The 24,229-nt window shown below is 37.0% G+C and overlaps 1 protein-coding gene across 12 annotated transcripts in view; it reads right to left on the minus strand.

Moving 5' to 3' along the window:
• Positions 1–24,229, minus strand: part of CACNB2 (calcium voltage-gated channel auxiliary subunit beta 2) — a 249,802-nt gene that overhangs the window by 13,826 nt on the left and 211,747 nt on the right. For 9 of the 12 annotated variants that reach the window (XM_061352000.1, XM_061351995.1, XM_061352064.1 and 6 more), the window contains 6 exons: positions 22,876–23,012; positions 21,116–21,192; positions 16,652–16,785; positions 13,167–13,247; positions 12,811–12,869; positions 9,672–9,781 (listed from right to left, as the gene is read on the minus strand). In XM_061352000.1, the coding sequence (XP_061207984.1) occupies positions 9,672–9,781; positions 12,811–12,869; positions 13,167–13,247; positions 16,652–16,785; positions 21,116–21,192; positions 22,876–23,012 (598 nt within the window). Of the gene's footprint in view, positions 1–9,671; positions 9,782–12,810; positions 12,870–13,166; positions 13,248–16,485; positions 16,506–16,651; positions 16,786–21,115; positions 21,193–22,875; positions 23,013–24,229 lie in introns of all 12 variants that reach the window. The other 3 variants (XM_061352027.1, XM_061352010.1, XM_061352073.1) reach the window with 1 other exon arrangement.

The following is a 24,229-nucleotide window of genomic DNA, read 5'->3' on the forward strand; positions in this document are numbered from 1 at the left end:
GGAACATAAGCAAGTAAGAGGGAATAAATGCTCTAGCTTAGTCCTCAGGCAATGGGCTAGAAGGTACCTGGATTACAGGTGGTTTCATCAAATTTCATAGTTTTGTGAATATACTCAACATTTCCCTGGTCTCAACCAAATCCCTTACCCACTAGCTTGTTAAATAAAAAGGGGAGGGCTGGAGTGGGAGGATGACAATATTTTCCAGGGAAAGTGGCTGCATGTTACTCATGCCTAGCAGATGGGACTCCTGTAAGGTGAGGGATAAGGCAGAAACAAGAGGAGCATGTTTGCTGCTCTGCCTTGTGCTCCCTCCTGCCTGGGCTCCACTGAAGGGGACCTGTGGGTTTTGGGGCAGCAGGAAAACAGGGTTTCCCTCTTTCTGCCTGCTGAGTCTCAGTTTAGACAGAATTCAGATGGCTTTGAATGCACACACATATCCGAGTGGTATTGACAGATACAATGTGATGTCTGGAAACCTCAACATAACCAGGATCTATTTATAATGGACTAACATCTCCTGAAATGCAATACTGTAATTGTGTGAAAATATAAACCAGATAGTGTCATTTAAAAATACATAATAGCACATGAAGATGTCTACTTCCTCCCCTATTTCTCTGGGCTAGAAAACCAATAGCATTCATAGAATGATGAATCTTATGCCAGGTTTAAAACGGAAGAAAATTTTAACGGCTTATGAATGGAAAAGCTTGAAATCAGTGGACTGCAGCAGAAAGATGAGTGGATGAGCACTGTGCAGGGGAGAGCTGCTCTGAGATGACCACGCTAGGTAAGTGAGGTAACCCATGGTAAGTGAGGTAAGTAAGGTAACCCATGCAGCTGTTCCAGAAGGTGCCATACAGCAACATAGCGTAGCTCCCATCATTAAGCTCCCCTATGCTCTGTTAGTGAGTAATTGGGAAAGTAAGACTGGGCAAAGAAGCAGTCTAGCATTTATTTTGCCCAGGGGACCAAACAAGCATCTCTGCAGAGTTCAGAATGGATATTATCATGTCAGCCTAGCACTAACTTGGACATTTTTTCACTATGCCTCATTACTCAGTGCAGTGCTATAGGTCTTTACAGCTCTGGTCCATATGCAGACACTAGATAAGTGTTCCCTAGGTCTGTTGTTTTATTCAGAACAAATATAAATAAAAATGCTCAGCCCTTCTCACAGATAGGATGTGAACCGGTCCATCACTGGCAGTTCAACCCCTCCTGCTGATGGTGTGCCACTCGTAAAACATTTGCGTATTCACTGAGTGGGAGATACTGACTCTACGGCCTGATGCTGAGAGTGGGAGGCAAAATACACGGATTCTAGTTCTTTCTCCAGGGAAAGTTTAATTATTATGCAAAGTGTATAAGACTCAGCAGGGCCAACTGACAACCACCATAAAGGTGATCACAGCCCTGCCACGGTGATGGAAATTATGAATTCATGCCTCTGTTAGTAGAGAACAGAAATGAACCCAGACTTCTTTGCATTATGGTTAAACAACCCAAACCCTTAGTCATGGATAAAATGAGGACACAGACACCAACTTTTTATCCGTTCCATGAGCCTAGGAGAAAGAAAAAATGCCACATCAATTCAACCTACAGATGTGAGTAGTTTTAAGGGAAACAAAACTGTATTCTTATTCAAACAGCTAACTTGCTAAAAATATTACATTCACCTATCTCAGTTACCTGAGAGGTTCATTCACCCATCTTAGTTATTATCACAGAATTGTAGAATCATAGAATAGTTTGGGCTGAAAGGGATGTTAAAGATCACCCAGTTCCAACTCCCTTCCCACAGGCAGGGACACCTTCCACTAGACCAGGTTGCTCCATCCAACCCACCAATCTGGTCTTTAACACTTCCAGGAATGGGGCAGCCACAACTCTTCTGGGCAACCTGTGCCAGTGTCTCATCACCTGCACAGTGAAGAATTTCTTTTTAATAGCTCCTCTATATCTACCCTCTTTCAGTTTAAAACCATTACTCCTTGTCTAATTCCTACATGCCTTTGTGAAAAAAGCTCTCAAGATTTCTTGTAAGACCCTTTTAGCTACTGAAGGCTGCTATAAGTCTCCTCAGAGCCCTCTCTTCTCCAGGCTGAACTAGCCCAGCTCTCAGCCTTTCTTCATAAGGAGAAGTGCTCCAGCCCTCTGATCACCTCTGTGGACCATCTCTGGACTTGTTCCAACATTCCATGTTCTTCTTATGTTCAGGGCCACAGAGATTCATTACACAGACTCTGACCTTAGATGTTAATAATATCAAAGCTGGTCCAGGAGGATAAGAGCGTTTTGAGACACCTGAGTCTGATATATTATAACAGCTTCAGGATATTCATGCTACTCTTTCCCCACCCATGTGCAAAAAGAAGTGTAGGTGCATTCCTATGATAATCCAAAAGCTCTTGGCTGCTATGTTACAGCATTCTGGTTCAATGCTGCTTCAGGTTTAGCAGATTACCATATTTGAAGGTTTAATGACTGCAAAAGGTCTGGACATTTTTCAAGCTATTTTGAAGATAAAATCATAAAGGGACAATCAGGATTTTCCATAACACACTGAACACCTTCTTCTCTTGAAAGAGAGATCTACTAGATCCTTGAGACTTTAGAACGAAAATACACTCCTGGGTAAATCCCAATTTTTCATTCCTGTTCCATGGCCTCTGTAAGTAAGGAAGGAACTTTATGAGACTTAGCACTCTTTTAAGTTTATTTTAAATCTACAGGTGGGGAAGCACTTACTTGAAACTTATCACATACAACAGTTGTCAAACATATTTACCAAACATGGAAAATACATAGCAACATTATAATTCATATATAATGTGTAGAGATATATATACACATTATATATTACATATATAATAAATTGTTACCATAGCTTCAAGCATTCAACTGTCTTTTCGCATAGACATCAAGAAAATAAAAATAGAAAATTGAAATTTGCACTGATAATCCACTACTGCTTTCCAAGCACTTATGTTTCACTTTCAGAAGACAATACTCTGGGATATGAACTTAATGGCGTGAGTACACTTTCTAGAGACAACTTTCCAAAGATAGGTTTTCAACTGCACATGCAAATTGAGTGCATGTAATGCCCAACAGGTTACTGCATATGCACACAGAAAGGAAATACACAGACTCCCAGCCATTTGACTGCAGTTGATTTACCACATACACAACGACATATTTTACACCAATATTCACATGTCTGTGTTAGAATATGCAGATTAGGTGCACACACCTTAGAAATTTACAGTGGAAAACCTAATCTTTAGTGTTTCTTTGCCAATCTCAACTCTTTTTTTAGAATTACTTAAAAATAAATACTGAAAACCAGCAAGATTTTCCAAAAGAAATACTTAGCAACACAGTACAGGATTAGCTTTTCTCTGTCAGTGAGCCAGCTGTGAGAAACACACAGTGGTTCTGTGAGGTACAATAAAGCACTGAACACAAAACAGCAGGAAAAGTAATTTGCAAGCTTGTATACATACCCAGAACATCTGGAAAGGGAGAGCATTAATGAAGCAAAGAATGGAAAAAGCCAAGACAATCAGGTTCTTGTACAAAGCATACAGCATGAGGCAAGGTTATAACAAGTGTAACATACACAGAAACAACAAGAAAAAGGGTTGGACCCTTTTGACAAAGAAATGCGGCAAAAGCACAAAGCTGGTTCAGCAGTTTCTGCAAATAGCATGTGTACATACAGAAATTTAACTAAGCCAACTGGGACTGATCTTGAGGTGAATGGGATTTAACCATGTACTGTACTTTCTTGGAGAGAAAAGTCTTTTCAAAATTACAGATTTCTTCTAGTCTTTAAAGAAATATATTTAGTTCTAGTATTTCACGTTAGGCACATAACTATTTACAAGCAAACATTTCTCTTTATATACAAAATTACGCTTTCATATAGAAGAGGCGCAAGACTGTACTGTCCCCTCCTAAATTTTTACAAGCCAGATACTGTTTTTATAAAATTCTTGGATACATTAATTTTACCCTACGATATTCAGTGGTGGCTTTGGTTTCCAATGACTCAAATCCCAAGTCTGCTTTTAACTGATTCCTTTACAAAAGCAAACTTTCAGTCAGTAAGTGTGTGCAGTATTAAGCCCATTGAGATCTCCCTACAATCCTGTAAATCCAGTTCCTCATGGCAATTCCTACTCCTGATTATCACGTTGTTTGTCTGTGCCTCCTTGAAATTAATTCTGGGTTATCTAGTAAATCAGTTCCAAATATAATGGTGCTTACTCCACTGTTTACTGTGCTATGCACAAATATCAGCAATATGCACAATACTGCAAACCTGTATTGGGTGATAAGGTAAGAGTTCCCATAAAGAGGTTAATTTATTTCCCAGTAACAAGTATTTTATATTAATATATCAAGTACATTACTTCTGTACTGTGCTAATTCATTAACAGAACACTTATTAAAATAATACTTACATAAAACCCAACAATGCATTTTCAAAAGTCTAAGAAATAGCCTTCTCTGCTACAGTTGCTACTGCTGCTCACAAACATGACCATTAACTGAGGGAGCAGCTTGACTGCCTAGCTGCATGAGGTACCACTATGCAAGGGTGCATGAGTAAAGGAATAGCTTTCCACTGAACCTTCAAGGGGAGTGGGAATTGGATTAACATAAAGTAGTTTTGGGGAGCTATGTGTGCTATAATAAAAAGCTGTTTTTAAATGATACCAGATGTAGAAATGAACACATGATCTCCGTCCATGCTCCACTGTCTGAGGAGGAGAAAGACAGCCAGCCAGCCCTGCACCTAGAAGACTCCTTCAGACCAAACCAAACCAAGCCAAACCCAACCAAACTCTGTTTCTCACTAACAAGATCAAATTTTATAGCAATAAATACAATTTTTAAATACCTGGACAAGAACTATGCCATTTAATGTTTTCTAAAATTCTGTCTTTTGATGGTTTTTGTTTTGTTTTTTTTTTCCCCCCCCAGTGATTTGAAGAAAAAGCCCTACTATTTTATACAAGGAAAAATGAAGGTAGAGAAAGAATTCATCTCCCAGGCCCCCTCAGCAGACCTACTGCAGATACTAGAAAAGAATTAATGTAACCTGAGTCCTGATTCAACGATTTATCTGTGACTGAGACTTGTATTAGAACAATATTATTTGGCTGCAAAGCTAATATTAATAAAGCAGAAAATGCCAAGATTTAATCAAACTTCTGTGGTCTATATTATAAGAAACATAACTTGTTACTGCGGGGCTGCTATTTCAATCAGTACACAACCCCATACACTGTCAACTGATAAAAAGCTACTGAATCAGTTACTTTCCCTTCATTGTCAAGTATGTGTCCCACATCTCATTTAGAGCACACTGTTCTTTCTCTAAAAACAGAATGAATAAATTATTTTATAGAACTTACTGTGGTGGTATTTCACTGATGCAACAAAATGTTTTTTCACTTTGAAGCATTTCAGTTAGGTGAGAAGATGAATTTATGTTTTCCAGATAGAATAATCACAAGTTACTACTAATTTTGGGGAGTTGATTTTAGAAATACAGTGTCTGATTCTTCAGAGTAAATACCCTAGTAAAAATTACATTTGACTAGGAAAATGGAAGCCATCCTTCAGGAAATCCTGATTTCTTGGGATTCTTTCTCCCAAAATGGAACATAACCTTGAAGCTCCCTTTGGAAGTCAGTACTAACACTCAGGACATTACTGATACGGCTCTGTACCGTATGTGATATCAAGTACTGATCCAAGAGAAGGGAAAAATTCTTTGAACAAGGCTGGGAATGAAAAGAATAGCTCCCCAGTTAAATGTCTGCAAAGAGGAGAGCCTAAAATGGAAGGACTTACTGGGAATGAGGAGCCGTAAGGCTGGTATTTCATAGGGTACCCAACTAGCTCCAGTAGTCCATAGAGTACTGCCTATTTTCCATTTGTATTTTCCAAATCAGTGCATTACCATGAAATGTGCTGATTTTGATGACATACATTACTGTTTGATAGGTTCAAAGCCTGAATCTCAGTTTCAGCCACAATGCTTAGTACTTCTACAAATGATCTTAGAATCATAGAATCAACTATGTTGATCAGGAATTCAATTTTGGATCTAAAAAATCTTTCCTGATTGATGTAATGCCACATGAAGTTTTGGTCAAATCACTATTTCCTGTCCTGCTGCCCCCAAATTTAAATTGCAAAAGTCCTATTGTGTTTTCAGAGAACATCATTTGCCTGTCTGAAATTTCTTGCCTCATTCACTGTACAAGATTCACAGCAAACAAAACAGCAATTCACTACGCAATTCCAATTCCCTACATTAGTTTTCATGTTAAAAAAAAACCCAACAACTAAGGCAAAGCACTGGTGGAAAAATAATGTGCAAACACATAACCAAAGACTGATTCATAGCATACATAACCTAAAAATACTGAGAAGTTGCAGAGTTAATCTTCTTAATATTACTTCCTAACCTTTATTTTGCACAACTTGAGTTTTTAAACCAATAATATTCTTTTAATAGCATTTTTGGTTGACTTACAGCAAATTCATCATGGAAACTGAAAAATAAAAATTCCAATATATGGTGTGATATTGCCACTCACCTCTGCTACTTTAGCCAAGTAAGTACTCGCAGTGGTAGTATACTGTCATCTTCTTTATGAGCCACTGCTCATAAAGGCCACCTACCAGCAGGCTACAGTGATATTTTCTAATTCTGACTCTATTTCTGCCTTGAGGTAGAAATGAGGTAGGCATTGCAGGCAAGCAAGGGAACAGGCTGTAACACTCCCTGTATTTTCTATCTTTTGCCTTGCACAAGGGTTTTCCCATCACCTTACAAAAAAAGCGGTTCCTTTTTCTGACTCCACATTGTTCTACCATATATGTTTTCCTCCCAACCCACCGCCTCAACTTTATTTTCCATCCTGACTTCCTTCCTGGCTGTTTCTTTGCCCCCCATGGTTTACCCCAAGTCTGGAGCCCAGAAAGCCAACCGTATCCTGGGCTGCATCAAAAGGAGTGTGACCAGCAGGTCGAAGGTGGTGATCCTGCCTCTTTATTCTGCTTTTGTGAGACCTTACTTGGAGTATTGTGTACAGTTCTGGTGTCCTCAACATAAAAAGGACACGGATCTGTTGGAACAAGTCCAGAGGAGGGCCATGAGAATGATCAGGGGACTGGAGCACCTCCCATATGAAGACAGGCTGAGCAAGTTGGGGCTGTTGAGCCCGGAGACGAGAAGGCTGCGTGGAGACCTCATAGCAGCCTTCCAGTATCTGAACGGGGCCTATAGGGATGCTGGGGAGGGACACTTCATTAGGGACTGTAGTGGTAGGACAAGGGGTAATGGGTTAGAACTTAAACAGGGGAAGTTTAGATTGGATATAAGGAGGAAATTCTTTCCTGTTAGGGTATTGAGGCACTGGAATGGGTTGCCCAAGGAGGTTGTGAATGCTTCATCCCTGGCAGTGTTCAAGGCTAGGCTGGACGAGGCCTTGGGTAATATGGTTTAGAGCAAGGTGTCCCTGCCCATGGCAGGGGGGTTGGAACTTGATGATCTTAAGGTCCTTTCCAACCCTAACTATTCTGTGATTCTATGATTCTGTGGAGTGTGGACCTTGGAAGTACTTCACCAGTGCATTCAATTATCCCAGCTTCTATCCCATATATCCAACTTTTTCCATAATGTATTTTGACTACCTGCCTTTCTCCCCCTTAACCTGCTCCTCCAGTTGAACATCTTTAAATTAAACAACTTTCTACTCCATCGTTCATGCTGCACAGCAAAGTAGGGGTTGACAGCTGAAAGATGAGCATCTTCCAGCCTTAGTTCTGCTTGGCTGCCCTGATCCAATCTGCTGGGGCAGGTTCTGCTCAGCATCATTTCTGGACCTTGCCCAAGGAGAGCTGAGTCTTCAAGCAATTCATATGCAAAGCTTGGCATGTGCTAGTGGCAGCTTCTAATGATTTGGTCAAATTTTCACATTATTTTAATGACAATGCCAAGAAACTTGTAACTGAAATCCTTTTAAATTTACTACCACATTTCAAAACCCTGTTAGATTATTAGAAGAATGGGAGCATTACAGCATCTGGGAAAAAAAGTTTTGAGAATTCTTCAACATGGGTAAAATTAATTTTCGCCCTAACTTCACTTTTAACACGACCCAGTTGCTCTAAAAATATTTCCCAAGGGAATGCAAAATTATCATAAATCACTTAATTTTTAGAACAATTATAACTAACTGAAAACCTGACATTGTAGCAGGAAATTTTAGATAATAATAATAGGACTGTTACAAAAACAGGAGACATATCTAGCCACATATTTATATATATTCATAATTGCAATCAGCATTTGGGTGTCTCCAACCCAGGTTCTGTCAGAACTTCCATTTTAAATGCCTCTATCAAGAAAATACTTTAGCCCAAAGAAAAGGTGTTGACATTCTTAAGGGTGAGGTTCTCTATGAGATAAAGTTATATACAATTAGGCTGCATTCAGTTTTTATAAATTTTTTCCTGTATAATTTTTTCATGATAGCTGTTTTATGTATTTTAGTATAAGAAATAGATTATATAGTTTTTATTACTGAATACATTTGTGCAGTATTTCACAAAATTGCACACGCTTTGATGTTCAGGTTGGGAAATAAATCACCATGGTTATGTTTGTTCCATGACTGCATGACCTATATCCTTATTACCAATTTTCAGTTCTATTCAAAACAAGTGACACCTTTTCTTTTCATTAGATTATTAAACAGACCTTGGTGACAAGACTGAAATACATATAGAAGAATATTCTTGTGTGTAAACATTCATTATGCTGTTACAGTACATTACATTTTGACATTTGAACACTTAAAATAAGATATACTTGGGAGCTATCAAACTACTTGCAAGTAGATTCACAGCTTCCACATAGCTGGAAGCAAGGGTTTTAAGAAGCAAGTTTTCAATAAAGGGAAGTCAAACTTTTTAAGGCAGAGAGTGGTGACACTTAGTTACATCTTCCCAGATAAGCTTGTTTTTCTTTCTGGCTAATAACTGTTTAATTACTTACATAACTGGACAAACTATAGTACAAAAAGACTCATGTAAGGTGACAGATACGTATACAACGAACCTAGATATATAGTTTAACAATATCTCCTCTTTTCCACCCTTCATATTTTGTACTAACCTCAGCATTAGTTTAAACTGATACAAAGTTCAGAAAATGCGTATTTAGTATTTGTTTTCAGGTCTAGTGTCAGTAGCTATCACTACTAGAATTCTTACCAAAGATAATGCATAGTATCAATAATATTCATATAATTTCAGGTATTCTGAAACCATCACTTCTATTCGGTGAGGAGAACACCTCTTCAGATTTTATGTACTTTATGGATGGCTACCTCGCCCCACTGAGGCAGACAGCAAAACTTGGAAACTGAACACAAGCAGAACAAACCAATAATCAGTACTATATGAAGATTACCTGGTAGTGATTTAAAATAATTTCTCCTGCCAAGATTTCTGAATTACAGGAATCGTGATTTTCTCACAGCAGAGAGAAGACTATTTTTAGCTTACACATATGAACTGAGAGTAGAATACTTCACAGCCAGTTTGTAGACAGCATAGTCACAGGTACTTACCTAAGCTTGATCTTGTGTTAGATCGCTCTATTATCGCATGCTTACTGGGATTGTTTAATACTGAGCGTTTGGCAAGCGAGATGTCTGCTGTGACTCTTGTAATTGATATACTGCAAAAATAACATACAGTGAAATAGAACAGAATGTTATTTATCTTCCAGGGATGTGGGGACAAAAAAGGGACTCATTTAACACTAGAATATGGCTAAGATGACAAAAAAAGCAGTTCTCATCAGCACAGTATATTTTGCACAATGTGAACAGAGAAGAAACTTTATCTCACGGATACTGTTACAAGAACTATTGGTAAGACACCCCCCTTTCTCCACAGAACTTAAATGCACTGTGACTACTGACTACAAAACTACATGCGTCTGGTCAGAAGGGAGGCAGCAGAAGCTCAGACACATGCTGCAGAATGTAGCTGAAGATGAGACTTCCCTGGGGGCTCCAGGCCTGATATGCTTAGACTTTGAACCAGTTCCCCTGATATGAACAGGCTGGTCTTGCCTTTCCCTAATTTTGACTAATTTCTTGAAAGGTACTGAATAACAACCTGCCTTAATTTAATCATACCTGTAAGACATATAGGGATATGCAGAGTTGATATGTGAAGGTACAGCTTGGCAGTACAGACATATAACTTTAATTTTTATGGCTCAGCTTATTACCACACATTTTTTAACAGAGTGCAAGAGTTACCTATAATTTTCCAGAAAGATACAGCAATATGCTGCGCACATAGAAAACAGTGACTGCAACCATAGAGAAGCATACAAACAAAATCTCTGGGCTCTCGCAGGCTCACTTCTGTGTTTATGAGAGAAGATGAGCCAAAAGAGAAGTGGTTACTTCAAGTTGTTTGCAGTGGCCTCCTGCATAACCTTCTGCATATTCTTATTCCTAGGAAAACAGTTAACTGGGTTTGTTTTGCTTTGCAGGGTCAAAATGCACCCTTTGGATAAATTCCCTTTCAGACTCTCTGGCCTAAAGAGGTTTAGGGGTCACATTTTTCCAGTGCTGAGAGTTAAATCAGACAGATGATATTCCCTTATTCTTCCTTGTAAGATTTTATTTGCAATTTAAAAGGCGGAAATGGATTTGTTAAGAACAGGGTGGGCTCCTCTCTAGCAAGCAGTCAGATGCTGTTCATCTGAAATGTAACCAAATAGGTCATTTTCCAGTGAACTCAACATGTTTATATATTTATCTAAACCTGGACAAAATGTAAAAAAGCCAGAAGTTAAGACAGAAAAACAGAACTATTTGCACAATACTGATTAGTAACATAATTTTTGGAAATTTAGGCATGATTTAACTTAAGCTGAAAACATAACCAAGGATTTGATTTCTGGCTCAGCTCCTCACAGACAATGCTATTAGTTCAAAATGAAATCCAACATGTAATTTAGGTACTCATTATTTCTCTTTATTTGCTAATGGATGAAGACTACGAACTTTTACAGCTTTTTTTTTTCCTTTATTTTTCTTCCAGTCTTCCTTTCTACATGCAATAGAACATAATTTTCTCTTTTTCAAATACAATTATGGTATATTGAACAAAGCTAGAATTAGCAGTCTAAAACTGCTATTTTTCATTTTAAGAAACTTTATTTTCTTTTTAAGGTAATTTTACTGTCTTTTGAGATTTATAACATGAGAAAGAACAGCCTGCTTTCAAAACAAAAGGTATATATGTTCATATAGTGGAACAATTGCAATGAGAGCAGGGACAGCTTGACAGCTGAGTGGCAGTGAAAACAGTAGCATGAATCTTAGAATCTCCTGTACAGATTTGCTGAGGACCTAGAATACCAATTCAGATTGCAACTTTGTATGTTTCAAATCTGCTAATATAGACATCAACTGTATTGAGACATCCACATTTGTGGATTCACCCTGACACAACTAGATCTGCAACTGAATATTAGATATGCTTTAAAATATTTCAAGACATAAAGACATACTCTTTTTTCTGCTTGCAACACTCATTATTTTGTTAACTTCCAGTTCTGAAGGTACTTATCTAAGATTTGACAACTCTGACTAATATAAAGAGGGACTACTAAGTGGTTTGGTATCAACACCATCACTCTGACTAAGAAAATACAATAGCTAAAACCACAATGTCTGGTATTTTAAAGAGCTGAAACTATTGACTGAAAACTTCAAGCTCCCTCTTGAAAGTTTGACAGCACCAAGACAGACAGAATGGTGTTACCAGCCTGCCCACTTCCAAATGGAATAGAACATTCACTGAAGTTACAGACCTTCCCGTTTTCTCAATTTTTTCCTCCCAAACATCAACCCACTAGAGTATACTAATCTGAAGCCTGATCCAGCAAGAATAGAATCACATGTGGGGAATGCACCTGATGTCTCTGGTCCATAGGTCAGTGACATTTTAATTGCAGAACATGCCACTGCTTTTAGAGATGGATCATCATTTGACGTTTGTACCACAGTAATGCCTGGAGGCTCAAATACAAATCAGATCGGACCTTGCCTAGGGGGAACAGGCTGTAATAGCACTCAGATCAAAATCCAGCAAAGTGCAGCCTGTCTTCCATGAAGGGCGATCATATTTCAGCAATGTGGGGAACTGCCCCAAGCAGTCCATTTGAGTCTTCCCATTATAGAGTCCAACACCACTGTCAAACCAAGCTTCCATCTCAGGGGACCAAAGGTTTGATAGTCATATACATTAGATAGTCTGAACCTTGTATCACTCTTTCCAGATTAAATGCCGCTGTAAAAACCCAGAGCTGAGAAGGAATGGTGGCCCTTGTCAGCTTGTACAGAACTCAGGAAGTGCTGATGAGGTATCACTTGAAAAATACTTAAGCAAAATAGTATTTTAAGAGTACATATTTATTAAGTCTTTACATAAATATTTAGTTATTTGGAGTGTGAATATCACAGTCATCAAGAAGAAGACATCCTATTTTCCACTCTCAACACTTCCCACTGCAAAAACAGCCTCAGTGTGCTCTGCTAAGGAATCTACCAATCCACACTACGGTCCACTGATAAAGGTATTAGCTGTCATTACTAATTTTCTACAAAAAGAATGTCATTATTTCTTGGTAGTACCGAACAGGACCTGAACTCAAGTAGATTTGCATTGCAAAGTACTTACCGCCCTTCGAATCTATGTTTTAAAAAATCAAACAATGCTTTTTGCATCATATCTGTTACCTAGAAGAAAACAAACAACCTATTAATGATCACATGAGAAATTCATAATACTTGATGCTAATTATAATACATACTAAAATGACAGTAAATCTCATATATCTGAATATTAGTATTGGAATGTAATTTATTCTTAATCTGAATTCTGATATGAAAAGAAATACTAACAAGCAGCTATCTAATAGAACTAAAACTTGTCTAGATTTTTGTCTATGTTATAAATGATGTTATTCAGCTTAACTACCTTTGAACATCTGAATACAAATGAGGCAAAATAAAATCATTCACACAATCACTTACCTCGTATCCTTTCAGAGAAGGTCCCACTAAAACTACTGGTCTCATAGAAGGCACTACATCATAGGGAGGGATGTGCTCTGTCTGCAAAACAGAAAAAGCTTTCAGCATCACAGCACCTAAAGAAAGTGCTATACATTACTTACAATATTAGGAACTCTGAATTTCCAGTGATGTCACCAATACAGGAATCACGGATTCGTTAACTTTTCCCTAAAATAGGTAGTACAAGATAAGAACTTAATAGGCTCAGGGATTTCTTTTGAAAAATCTTTTCTTTGACTTTTAGTTCTCCTCCTATCTTCATATTTACTCTGGATAGCTACAAAAACTTATTCTGGAGACATTCACATGTCCCACTCCATAGCTCCTAACTGTTAAATTGAAAAGGTTATTCCAACAGTTACTGATTTGAAATGATTGACTCTAGAGCTGTGACATCTGTTTCCCAGCAGAATATTAATGTAGGCAAATTGTGCAAGAGAAAAATAAAACAAAAAGGGGTGGGAAAAGCATAACACATCTCTTTTTATGCTCAGATCTGCCCACTGCTTGACAAAACATTGTGACACCACTGCAAATTCTCATGGGAGCACTCATCATCTGTCTTCAAGATTTGCATCTGCAATTTAATTGCAAATGAAATCACAATAATGACTGATCACATCAGTATTTCTAGAAAACTTTCATAAAGAGAGCTTGGAATAACAATCCTTCCACTTGGGAAGTTGCTGTTACGATCCAAGAATGAATTCTGTATGATATTCATCAAACTACTTACTGATGTATTGTGCAGAATTTATAAGAAAGTGTTTGAAAATACAAAGATAAAAAGATTGCCTGCTTCCAAAGATTGTAAAATAATTTACATTTATATCAAAATTAAATATAAACAAACTGGGTTTTCTTTAATAAATGTCTATTCAATATACATCACAAAAAATTAAGTCTTCTCAGAACTCATTTTTTATTTGTAAGGGAGGGTTTGGTTTATCTTTATCTTGGGGAAAAAAAACAATTGACATCCAAACCCAAGAACATGTGGATGATATGGAAAAAGCTAAGCCAGATCCGTTTTTCATATCCCTACATCACACAAGTACATCAGTCAAGATGACAGAATACAGCCATTTTTCATCGTTTCAGTACTCAACGTATCCCAAGGTGTTTCACAATAACATTAAAATAAGTATATACAATCCAAAACACAAAAACACACAGACGGACATTAATACAGTGACAGCACTTAATGCTAAACAAGCAGCAGTCTAAAGCAGTCTAACAAACACATGGAAAACATTTTTGTGAATGTTTTTCAACAATATTTATCTTATTTTTTGTTACCTGTAGCTTAACCAGATAATTAGTAACATAAGAATGAATACCAGTGCCCAAGGCATCATAAGCATGTGAATTTATTATACACAGTGCAGAATCTGACTTGACACATTTCAAAGCAAAACCCTGCAATTATGCTGCGACACTATCAAAATATAGCCCTCCACTGTTCTTGCTAACATTACTAATAACCTGACAAGCAAATCAGAGACAGATCATAAGAAAAATTCATTGCAGATATGTAAGTGCTTATAGCATGACTGTCTTGATGCAACAGATCTTTGTCTTAATGTGGCTGACTCAACTGAAGGTATTCAAGCTAAGAGTTAACCAGCTATATAAAAATGAGGGAGAGCACAGAAATTACCTTATTTGATGGAATATGGGCTATTTTTAAAATCTATTCTGTTGAAAGAGGCATTTTTTTTCTCTACTCTTTACAGTTTGAAAGAATGAAGCTGTCAGCAGAAAACTGTGCAAAAGTTACCTAATGGAAGCATTAAAGTTCTTTAGTATTACAGAATCTAACATTTTCTAAGGGACTGCCACTGAGCTATATGGCTTTCACTTGCAGGTTTAAATTCAAATATGAACTTGGAATAAAAACTAACATAGTGAGCATTTGACTTCTACTTAGTGGTTTGACTATGTAGGTTAGTTTGGGATGCTCACCCAGTATTTACTGTAAACGTACTACCAAACCTACTATAACCAGTATTGATTCTGGTACAGGAGGAAAGAATGAAGAGAGAGATAGGAATAGCCACCATCCACATCCAAGGGGGTCCCTCCAGAAGCTGCATCTTTAAAAGATGCTTATGCAGAGAGCATCTAATACATGTCACCATGTATTATTCTTTATCATTTATAGCTGGTTACTAATAAATATGATTAAGTAAGAAATTACTCAGAAGCAAGAAACTGCTGTTCATTTCCATAGTGGGCTGGAATTACATGGTACTTAACAACCCCTACTGAAGCAAACACTGGTGACTTTGGAAATGACAAGCATCCAATATTATTTGAAAGAGTTCAAAAAGAGAGGGAGAGAGAAGTTCTATTTACTAAACATGAGAGCATCCACAGCACGGGCAATAGAGTCGCTGGGAACTGTGTATAATCACTATAATAGTCTGTTGTTATCTGCAGATTTAAGTGGTTAAAGCAAATGATTAAGAGCTATGAAGACTAAAGAATTAAAAGAGTAAAAATGTGGTATTTCGCTGCATAGTTTGGCTCCTACCGAATGTCTTGGTAACTTATTCTAGCCAAGATCCTAGAAACGTATTACACTTTGCTGTAACAGGATGCCAATTGCATAATTCTGTAGTTATCTGGGTTATCTACAGAGAGACACTGGCTCTCCTGGGAACTACCAGTACCATTTCCAATAGCTGACTACTAAAAAAGTCTGAGTGATGGATGGCGAGAACATTTGGCTGGTAATTTATACATGACAACAGGAAAAGCTCAAAGCAAACCGTTAAAACAAGTCTGTGGTTTTCCACTGGTCTTGTTCACCTGCAGATTTTGCACCTAGCAAATCCAAGTTTAAATACTGACTAAATTAATAATACAACAGTTTTGACTGTTTTCTAAGTATAATCTGAGTATCTGATTAGATTCCAGTAATGACTTTAACAGACTGATTTATAAGGGAAAAAAGCTTGAAAAAGATAGATAGAAAGAATAAGCATGCCCTAGAGAGAAGCATTATATGGACTTCTCAGAAATACATTTCTCACTTCTCTACTTTTAGGTGGCCTTCCAAGTGTGTCCTATTATTCCATCAAAAAGGATAAGTACTGTAACAGAGTTTCATGGATGTGCTGAACTTGGCACTGCTTGTTTTCTTGTACTGAATCTACTAACAGCTAGATACATCTCTACCTTAATTCTAGAACAGCTGCATTGTTAATCTGGGGTAATAATGCTAATGATGCCAGTGGCAGGATAAACACAGGTCATGTTGATATAAACTTACCGATTTCTGCTTCTGCTTAGCTACAGCAGCATGGAAAAGAAACAAAGAACAACAAAGCATGCATGTTATTGGCTTGTCAAAGGACGCAGACAGTTAACAGGACTAAGAAATGTGACGCAGTGCAGGTGAGCAGGTGGACAGATGGGAGCTTGGAAGTCGGTGTTACCTTCTTAAAGAAGGGCATTCTTTTCTCTTTGGAGTGGGGTGATGTTACACTGTTTGCACTGGGTTTGGGGGAGCGATGGTTTGCTGGAATATCATTTTCTTCTGCATCTAAGCCAGTGGCATCTATGTCTATAGCTACATACAGACAAACAATTCAGAATTATCAGATGACAGGAAAAGTAAAGATAGGTTAAAAAGGAAATAACAGGTAAAGAGAAACAAAACTGTCCAGGGTAATTAAATAAAGAGATGAATATTAAAAAATCAACCATGAGTGCAAAACACAATAAAACAAAGGGAAAAATTCAAAGGTGCAGTACATTAGGATTAGAAGACAGAAGGCAATCTAACAGCTACTGCAATATTTTACTCTGATCGCCTTTTACACAGCTACATCAGATATATGCAGAATACTCTTACAGAACTGAGCAATGGCCAAGTCTGTTCTTGCTACATCAGAGTAAATCCAAACTAGTTCACTGAACAGATAAGATTTTCTCCAGTGTAAACAACAGAACTTGGTCAACAACATTTAAATTACTTTAAAGCAATGTGCACTAATTCAAAATGGGTATCATCAACTGAAATTTGAAAATGTCACTAGTATGTCCATAGGAGATTGTGAAACAGAAGAAAAATCACTTTTGAAAACAATATCAGCCTGGATACAGTGGATGGTGGACTACAATTGGCATTTTTAGCAATTTTAACTAAAAATGCACAGTACTCATAAGATACATTTATTAGAAATAATAAAAACAGACCTACTAATAGTGAAAGCTAAAAAGAATGGGTAGCAGAAAAGAAGAAATAGATCCCAGCTTGTCTCAGAGACCTGGATCTTGTTGTAAAGAGTGAGGATGTAGGCAAGACAAAATGGAAGTGAATACAATAAACCACTGTTGTTCAACCTCTACCCCAAAATAATGTAGAGCACACAATACTTAAATCATGAATAGAAAATATTTACCCTCTTTGGCAAGTAAGAACAGTTTAAGTAAACAGCATCATGGACTCAGAAATAAATACATTTCAAAACGCAAAGCCACGTTATCCTGACTGTTGAGTTCAAAAGATACCTGCTAACTACTTGCGAAACAAAACAAACAGGTTTTCCTGTTTACAATGCTCAATCCTGATCTTATGTATTAAATTTGCCTTTAGAAACCAATAATGCACAAAAGTGATTCACAAACAAGCTGTACAACATCACTCTATTTGTGAAGATCTTACCCACCTTGTGATACACTCTCATAACACATTCTTATCTTGCTGTGCCATTATGTCAAACCGAGTGTAACTCTAAATAGATCTGTAAGCACTATCATTTGCATTGACTTTATCCAAACCCATAATTAATCATTGCAAACTATTATGAAACCACCTCAGTGACCTGCTTTCATATGCTTGATGAGTGGGACTCCAACCAATCCAGCGGCATGGGCTATTAAATTATGCAACAAATAAATATTTCTGTCAAGCTTACATGCAGCTGCTGATTTAAGGGGCACTTGGGACGGTGATCTCTTCTGTTTGAGTAAAGTGTATTTTCCCCCTGAAATTATCAACAGATCTAATGCCATGAAGCCTGACAATCCTTTTCAGAACTGTGCCTTTGAGCCTGCCTTTGCCAGGAAAGCCTGTGAGTAGATCCGCACCCTGTTTCCATACTGCTGCTCCTAAAAACAGCCACAGAAATCACATAACATTTTCTTCTAGCAGCACTGTTCCTTCATCCTCTTCATAAGTATAAAAAGAACATATTATCTTTTCTTGACTACAGGCCAGCACAGATGCTATAAATCACTCATAATAAGGCATAATAATGTTCAACTAAAATCATCAGAAAAGAAAAATGAGGTTTGTTAAGCTTTTCCTGTAAAAAAGAAATGCAGTATTAGATCAGCTAGATATCAATATATTCTTTTCTCAGTCTCAGTCTTCACAGTATGTAACATCCCCTCTGTGACAGTTCTTTTACTGTTAATTATCTTTAGTTCATTGGGTTTTCTTTAAAGTAATTTTCACTATTATCCTCACCCTGTTTGGAGGCCCATAAGGACCATATGGATTGATTACTATATCAATATAATATTATTTAAATGGCTATGTGCCTCCTTTTACTTTGGGGGATTTTTTTCAGTTTCTTCATCTTGTTTGTATTTTTGTTTGGTTGATTTTTTTCATTTGGGAAAAAAAAATAAATCCCTGACTCAAAGTAAAAAAAATGAGGTTAACGGATTCAGCTAAAATCTCTTTGACTCATTAAATAATTTATGTATCAGTCATTTATTATGCTTTCGAAATGAGGAGGCCTGGGAATAACTGAACTGTACTTCAGAGTCAACTGAGTCCTTGCGTTAGTCACAAACTGTTTCTTTCACCCTTCTTGGGATGCCTTAAACAAATATATAAATACTGCAGACCCAAAATCTTAAGATCACAGGATAAGCTAAGTGCACAGAATGTACACTATTCATAGATATTCTCAAATCTGCCATGCAACAGAACAAACTTTACCAGATTTCCTTCTTTCTCCATAAAATCGTGTTTCTGAAAACTACTGTTTGAAGAAGCAATTCAATACAATGAAATGCTAGCCAGCATGGCTAGCCAAGATGGGTAGCAAATCAAGTCAGTTGGTAGCATGTAAGTAAGCTATCTGTTCTCTTGCCTCTAAATTCTGTGCAACAATCTGGAAATATACCGATCTCCAAGTGTATTTTTAGGATACAAAAGAATATTAGAGCATTTCAGATGCTCTAACTTGCAACTCAGGCCCATGGACACTTAAATGAGGTTCTTGAAAATTGGGCCTTAAGGGTAAATATAACAATTTAAAGCCATGGTAAAATAAAAGATTAAGGTGTGTTCTACAGACTTGTGATGGACACTTACTAATACACTAAAATGATATCTTCCAAGGGAAAAAAAAAAAAAAAAAAGACAGGGAACTTAAATGGAATGTTGATAAACAAACTGCAACTGTAATAAAGTTGGTTGTTACAAACAAATTCACTGCAAAAGACAGATATCTATTTCAATTAATTTAATTCAATTAATTTAATTAAATGAAGCTACTATCAAAAGTTGATTGAATTCCTGTCTCTCTCTTAATGTCCATGTAAATACTTTAACATCTTCAGGATCATTTTAAGATGCCCGCTCTTTAGACCAGACTCCATCTAAATTAGTATGATTGGAAAATAGGTGTCTTCGCCTCATTAGACAAGGCACTAGTAACATTCATTAATAATTTCAGATTTCAGGTATTCAAAATACACGTTTTCTCTCTCAGGAAAAGACAAAACATCCAGCAACGCAGCAGCTTAATGTAGTAGAATTTTATATTTTGGGGAGTCATCTGCTACACTTTTTTTTAGGAGCTGATGCTAGCTTTTCTTCCATCAACTCACCATGTATTTGCTTCAAACATAACTAACATTAAATCTGTCTGTTGATGCTCTAAAAACAACTTATTTGTGAAAAATTTGTCACAGAAGGCAAAAAATGTCCAGTATACTAGAAGTGCATGAGACACATCCTCATTATCAGAACTGTGAAACTAACAGTTCCAATCATTATAAAACAATGCCATTCCGCATGCTACTGCAGAAACCTCTTGGGAATTCTTACTGCTGCTTTTTCTCCTGTACCAGAAGGTATTTCTTGTTCAGCAGGAGTGCTCAGACTAGACTAAACCTCTAACTATCCTACTGCAATGCAGTCTCATCATTTTATTATGTCTTCATTATAAAATACCATGGTAAAAGCAAGTAGGGAATTTTGTGCATTGTTAACATCCTCATCATTGGCTGAACTTGAGGGCACTGACTCTGTTACTTCAAATCTACTCCAAACCAGACTTACAGGACAATGCAACCATTGAAACTGATAGAATCATAGAATCATAGAATAGTTAGGGTTGGAAAGGACCTTAAGATCACCTTGCTCCAGCCCCCCCTTGAACACCGCCAGGGATGGAGCTTTCACAACCTCCCTGGGCAACCCATTCCAGTGCCTCACCACACTTACAGTAAAGAACTTTTTCCTTATATCCAATCTAAACTTCCCCTGTTTAAGTTTGAACCTGTTACCCCTTGTCCTATCACTACGGTCCTTAATGAAGAGTCCTTCCCCAGCATCCTTTTAGGCCCCCTTCAGATACTGGAAGGCTGCTAGGAGGTCTCCACGCAGCCTTTTCTTCTCCAGGCTGAAGAGCCCCAACTTTCTCAGCCTATCTTCATACAGGAGGTGCTCCAGTTCCCTGATCATCCTCGTGGCCCTCCTCTAGATTTGTTTCAACAGTTCCATGTCCTTTTTATGTTGAGGACACCAGAACTGTACTCAATACTCCAAGTGAGGTCATGAAGTCATGGAGTAAGAAAAATAGGACTATATTTATATAAATTTTAAAAGATTATGTGCATGAGTCCATAAAGCAAAGGGTTCGTGACCTACTCACCAGATGATGGAGGCGTCGATTTTCTGGAACTAGGAACGATGTCACCCAAACTGGATGAAGAGTTTCCTCCTGATTTACTGGAGTAAAGCAACAAATTAGTTGGATGTTTTATATCTTTCTCAGCAGTTACTCATTTTTTCACCTGCCTTCTAAATGAGCTGCTAGCTGAGAGACAAACAGTATTTCTGGCAGCAGTATAAAATATACATCTTACACAAAATGTATATACATTTCAGGGACTGAGTAACTGCAAACATCAGTCATGTTCCTTGTTCTGCTGTGCAACTTCATTCTGCTGCATATGCCCTCACTACCTCATGTGGCTACTGATACATAATTATTAATACTAACACTCATTACTAAGTCTAATTCTTAAGCCAATGAGCATATCTGTTTCCTTTAATGGAGGAATTATTGGTAGCTCCCTAATGAAAATATGTTTGCCTAACATCTTTTCAATTTAATTAAAGTATAAATTCTTTTGCTGTCTCAATCTGAAGTAGCACTTTGGGGAAAAAAAAATTCTCTCAAATGAAGACAAAGCAGTCTAGGGTTTTGCCAAGTTCTGCCTATCCAAGTTGTGAAAATGAAACAATATTTTTAGTAATTTTTTTTGTTACCATAAAGATAAAAGCACTGAAAAGAATGTAAGAAAAGCTATTTCACTTTTCTAATAATTCTTGTGATAGTACTAGTTTCCACTTCATCTTAAAATACTAATAAGATGTGTAGGACAGTGTCATCTCCTGTGAGAAGGTCAGGTGAATGGAAGCCTTTACAATTTGGAAAGTGTCTGAATCCCTGGATCAAATTTGGCTGTATCAGAAGCATAAGGAACTTCATGTCCCCCTGATGAGGACAGCACACATAGGAAAGGCATTTCACAGTTAGCAAATGCAACTGAGCAGTGTAGCATCCTGGTCTCCTCCTAGCATAGACTTGTTCTTCAGACACTGCTGCCCTTCCTATTGAACTAGGAAATCCTCTCTGGCTTCCCAAATGTTCCCCAGCTGTTTTCTCAACTCTAGATCCATATGCTCAGACATCCTGGAAATATTTGTTTCCTATATACTCAAAGGGAAGCAAGTAACATTTGCACTCGCATGTGTTAATGTTTACTGGAAAATTATTAAGGATTCCACAGTAAAGATAACATTACTACCATCTTGCAGTATTGTTCAATACGTTTGGAGACTGAATGGCTATTTTTATGTAATGACAGAAACAGTCAGAGACAGTGAACGATTTGACGTGAAACTTCTATCATAAAATGCAGTATTCTTAAAAGCTGTACTTGTAGGTATTGAATTTGACAAGACCAAAAAAATGTTTCCCCTAAGATGTACCTAACAGGCATTGGCTTCAGCTTACAAATAAATTGATCGAAACATTTTCTGTAACTTCTAAAATCAGCTTTAAAGACGACTTTATTTCAAAATTGCAGGATCATGAAAGCAAGTAACAAATGCTAAAAAATTTAGGGAGATCAAAAATTATGCTTGCACATAGTAAATGTACTAACTGCAGTGTATATTTGCAAATATTTTATGAAAATAAAATTGAACAGTAGCAGTGCAGAACACCACAGACTAAATATCTACCTTCTTTCTCAAATGGTAATTACATTAATTATATAAATAAATATTACTTCCTTCACCGGTTCAATTACAATAATTTAATAGAAGTATAGCATACACAGCATTAAATTCCAAGTTGTGATACAGCTAATACTACTATTTTTAATGATTTGTCATTATTACCTGGAGTAGAATTTTCCTTGTTTTGCCTTTTGTTCATGCTGCAGCCTCATGTTTTCTAGTTTGACTGGGCTTGGTATGAATCCGATTTCACAGCCTTCTTTTACCAACCTTCCTATCCACCAGTCATTATTAAATTTCTACAGATAAAAAAGAAAAAAAGTAATATATTAAGAAAACATGGTATTTGTCATTATTGATTTTATTTTTATTTTTAGTTTGCAGTTTATCCATTTTACGTCATTCTTCCCTGGCAATGAAAAACCATGGTAATATCCAGAAATATGTTAAAATAATGATACCTTGCAAATTATTAAATTGCCATAGTACTTAGCATAAACCTTCCTTCCCAGACTTCATGATTCTCCCTGGCTGTTATTTCCATCAATTTCCCCATCTTTATTTTTTTCTGCTTCACAGTGTTTTCTCCTCACACAGGAAAGCTGCTTTTGCTCTCCCTTGATGTTTCTCCTTGGTGGACACCAGAGATTTCTTCTGATCTGCTTCTACCCGCTGCAACAATTTTTACAGCTCTGTAATAATTTATGTTTCTTATTCCATTATATTCAAGTCTCTATTTGAAGTAAAAAGTACTACTTCTCAAACTCCCCCGCTTCTCTGAACTCACTAAAATCCTCTGAAATATGACTACATCCTGCTGCTTATATATACTTACTGCATATAGCTCATGTGATCTACATCTTAAACGTACTATCGTAGATCCACAAGGAATGGGTGTAGTTGTGTAACTGAAAAACCCTTATGATTATACAAATGCACTGAATTTCAACTATATGAAATATGAGATGACTACTCTAATCACTATTTTTTCATACACAGCGTTTTTGGTTTTGCAGAGATCTGCAGAGCAGAACTATTTGCTTTTTCCTTTATTCATTTTTGGGTGAGAATAGGCCACTTATGTATGGCCCCGTATCAAAATTCTAGGAGTTCCATGGAAACAGCCCTAAAATATGAATTTTTGATAGTTTGTATTATTTATGAAACTGTAAGAGAACATCTGAATGAGAAGAAAAGTTGCCTTCTTGAATCTGAAGCTATGAATGTATACATTATAGTGCATGTCTATTGAATAAGTAGTTTTAACAGCTGTACAGTTAGGACTAAAACAGGTAAAATGTGTGGGCTCCCATAAAAAGAATTATTTCACTAAGAATACAGTGTTGGTGGATCACTCATACACAACCTAAATTGCAGTATTATCTTTCATTTTGGCGACTATAGGAATGTGATGCTCGAAATGAACTTCAAGATATTTCACTAACAAAAAATACAAATTAAAATAAAGTCACTTTAAAGCTCCTAAAATATCAGGGTATCTATAACATTCATCCTG

The sequence above is a fragment of the Neopsephotus bourkii genome, unplaced genomic scaffold, assembly GCF_033783945.1.
Source record: "Neopsephotus bourkii isolate Nb327-2 ecotype Australia unplaced genomic scaffold, CSIRO-AGI_Nbou_v1 NB_53, whole genome shotgun sequence".
NCBI lineage: Eukaryota > Metazoa > Chordata > Aves > Psittaciformes > Psittacidae > Neopsephotus > Neopsephotus bourkii.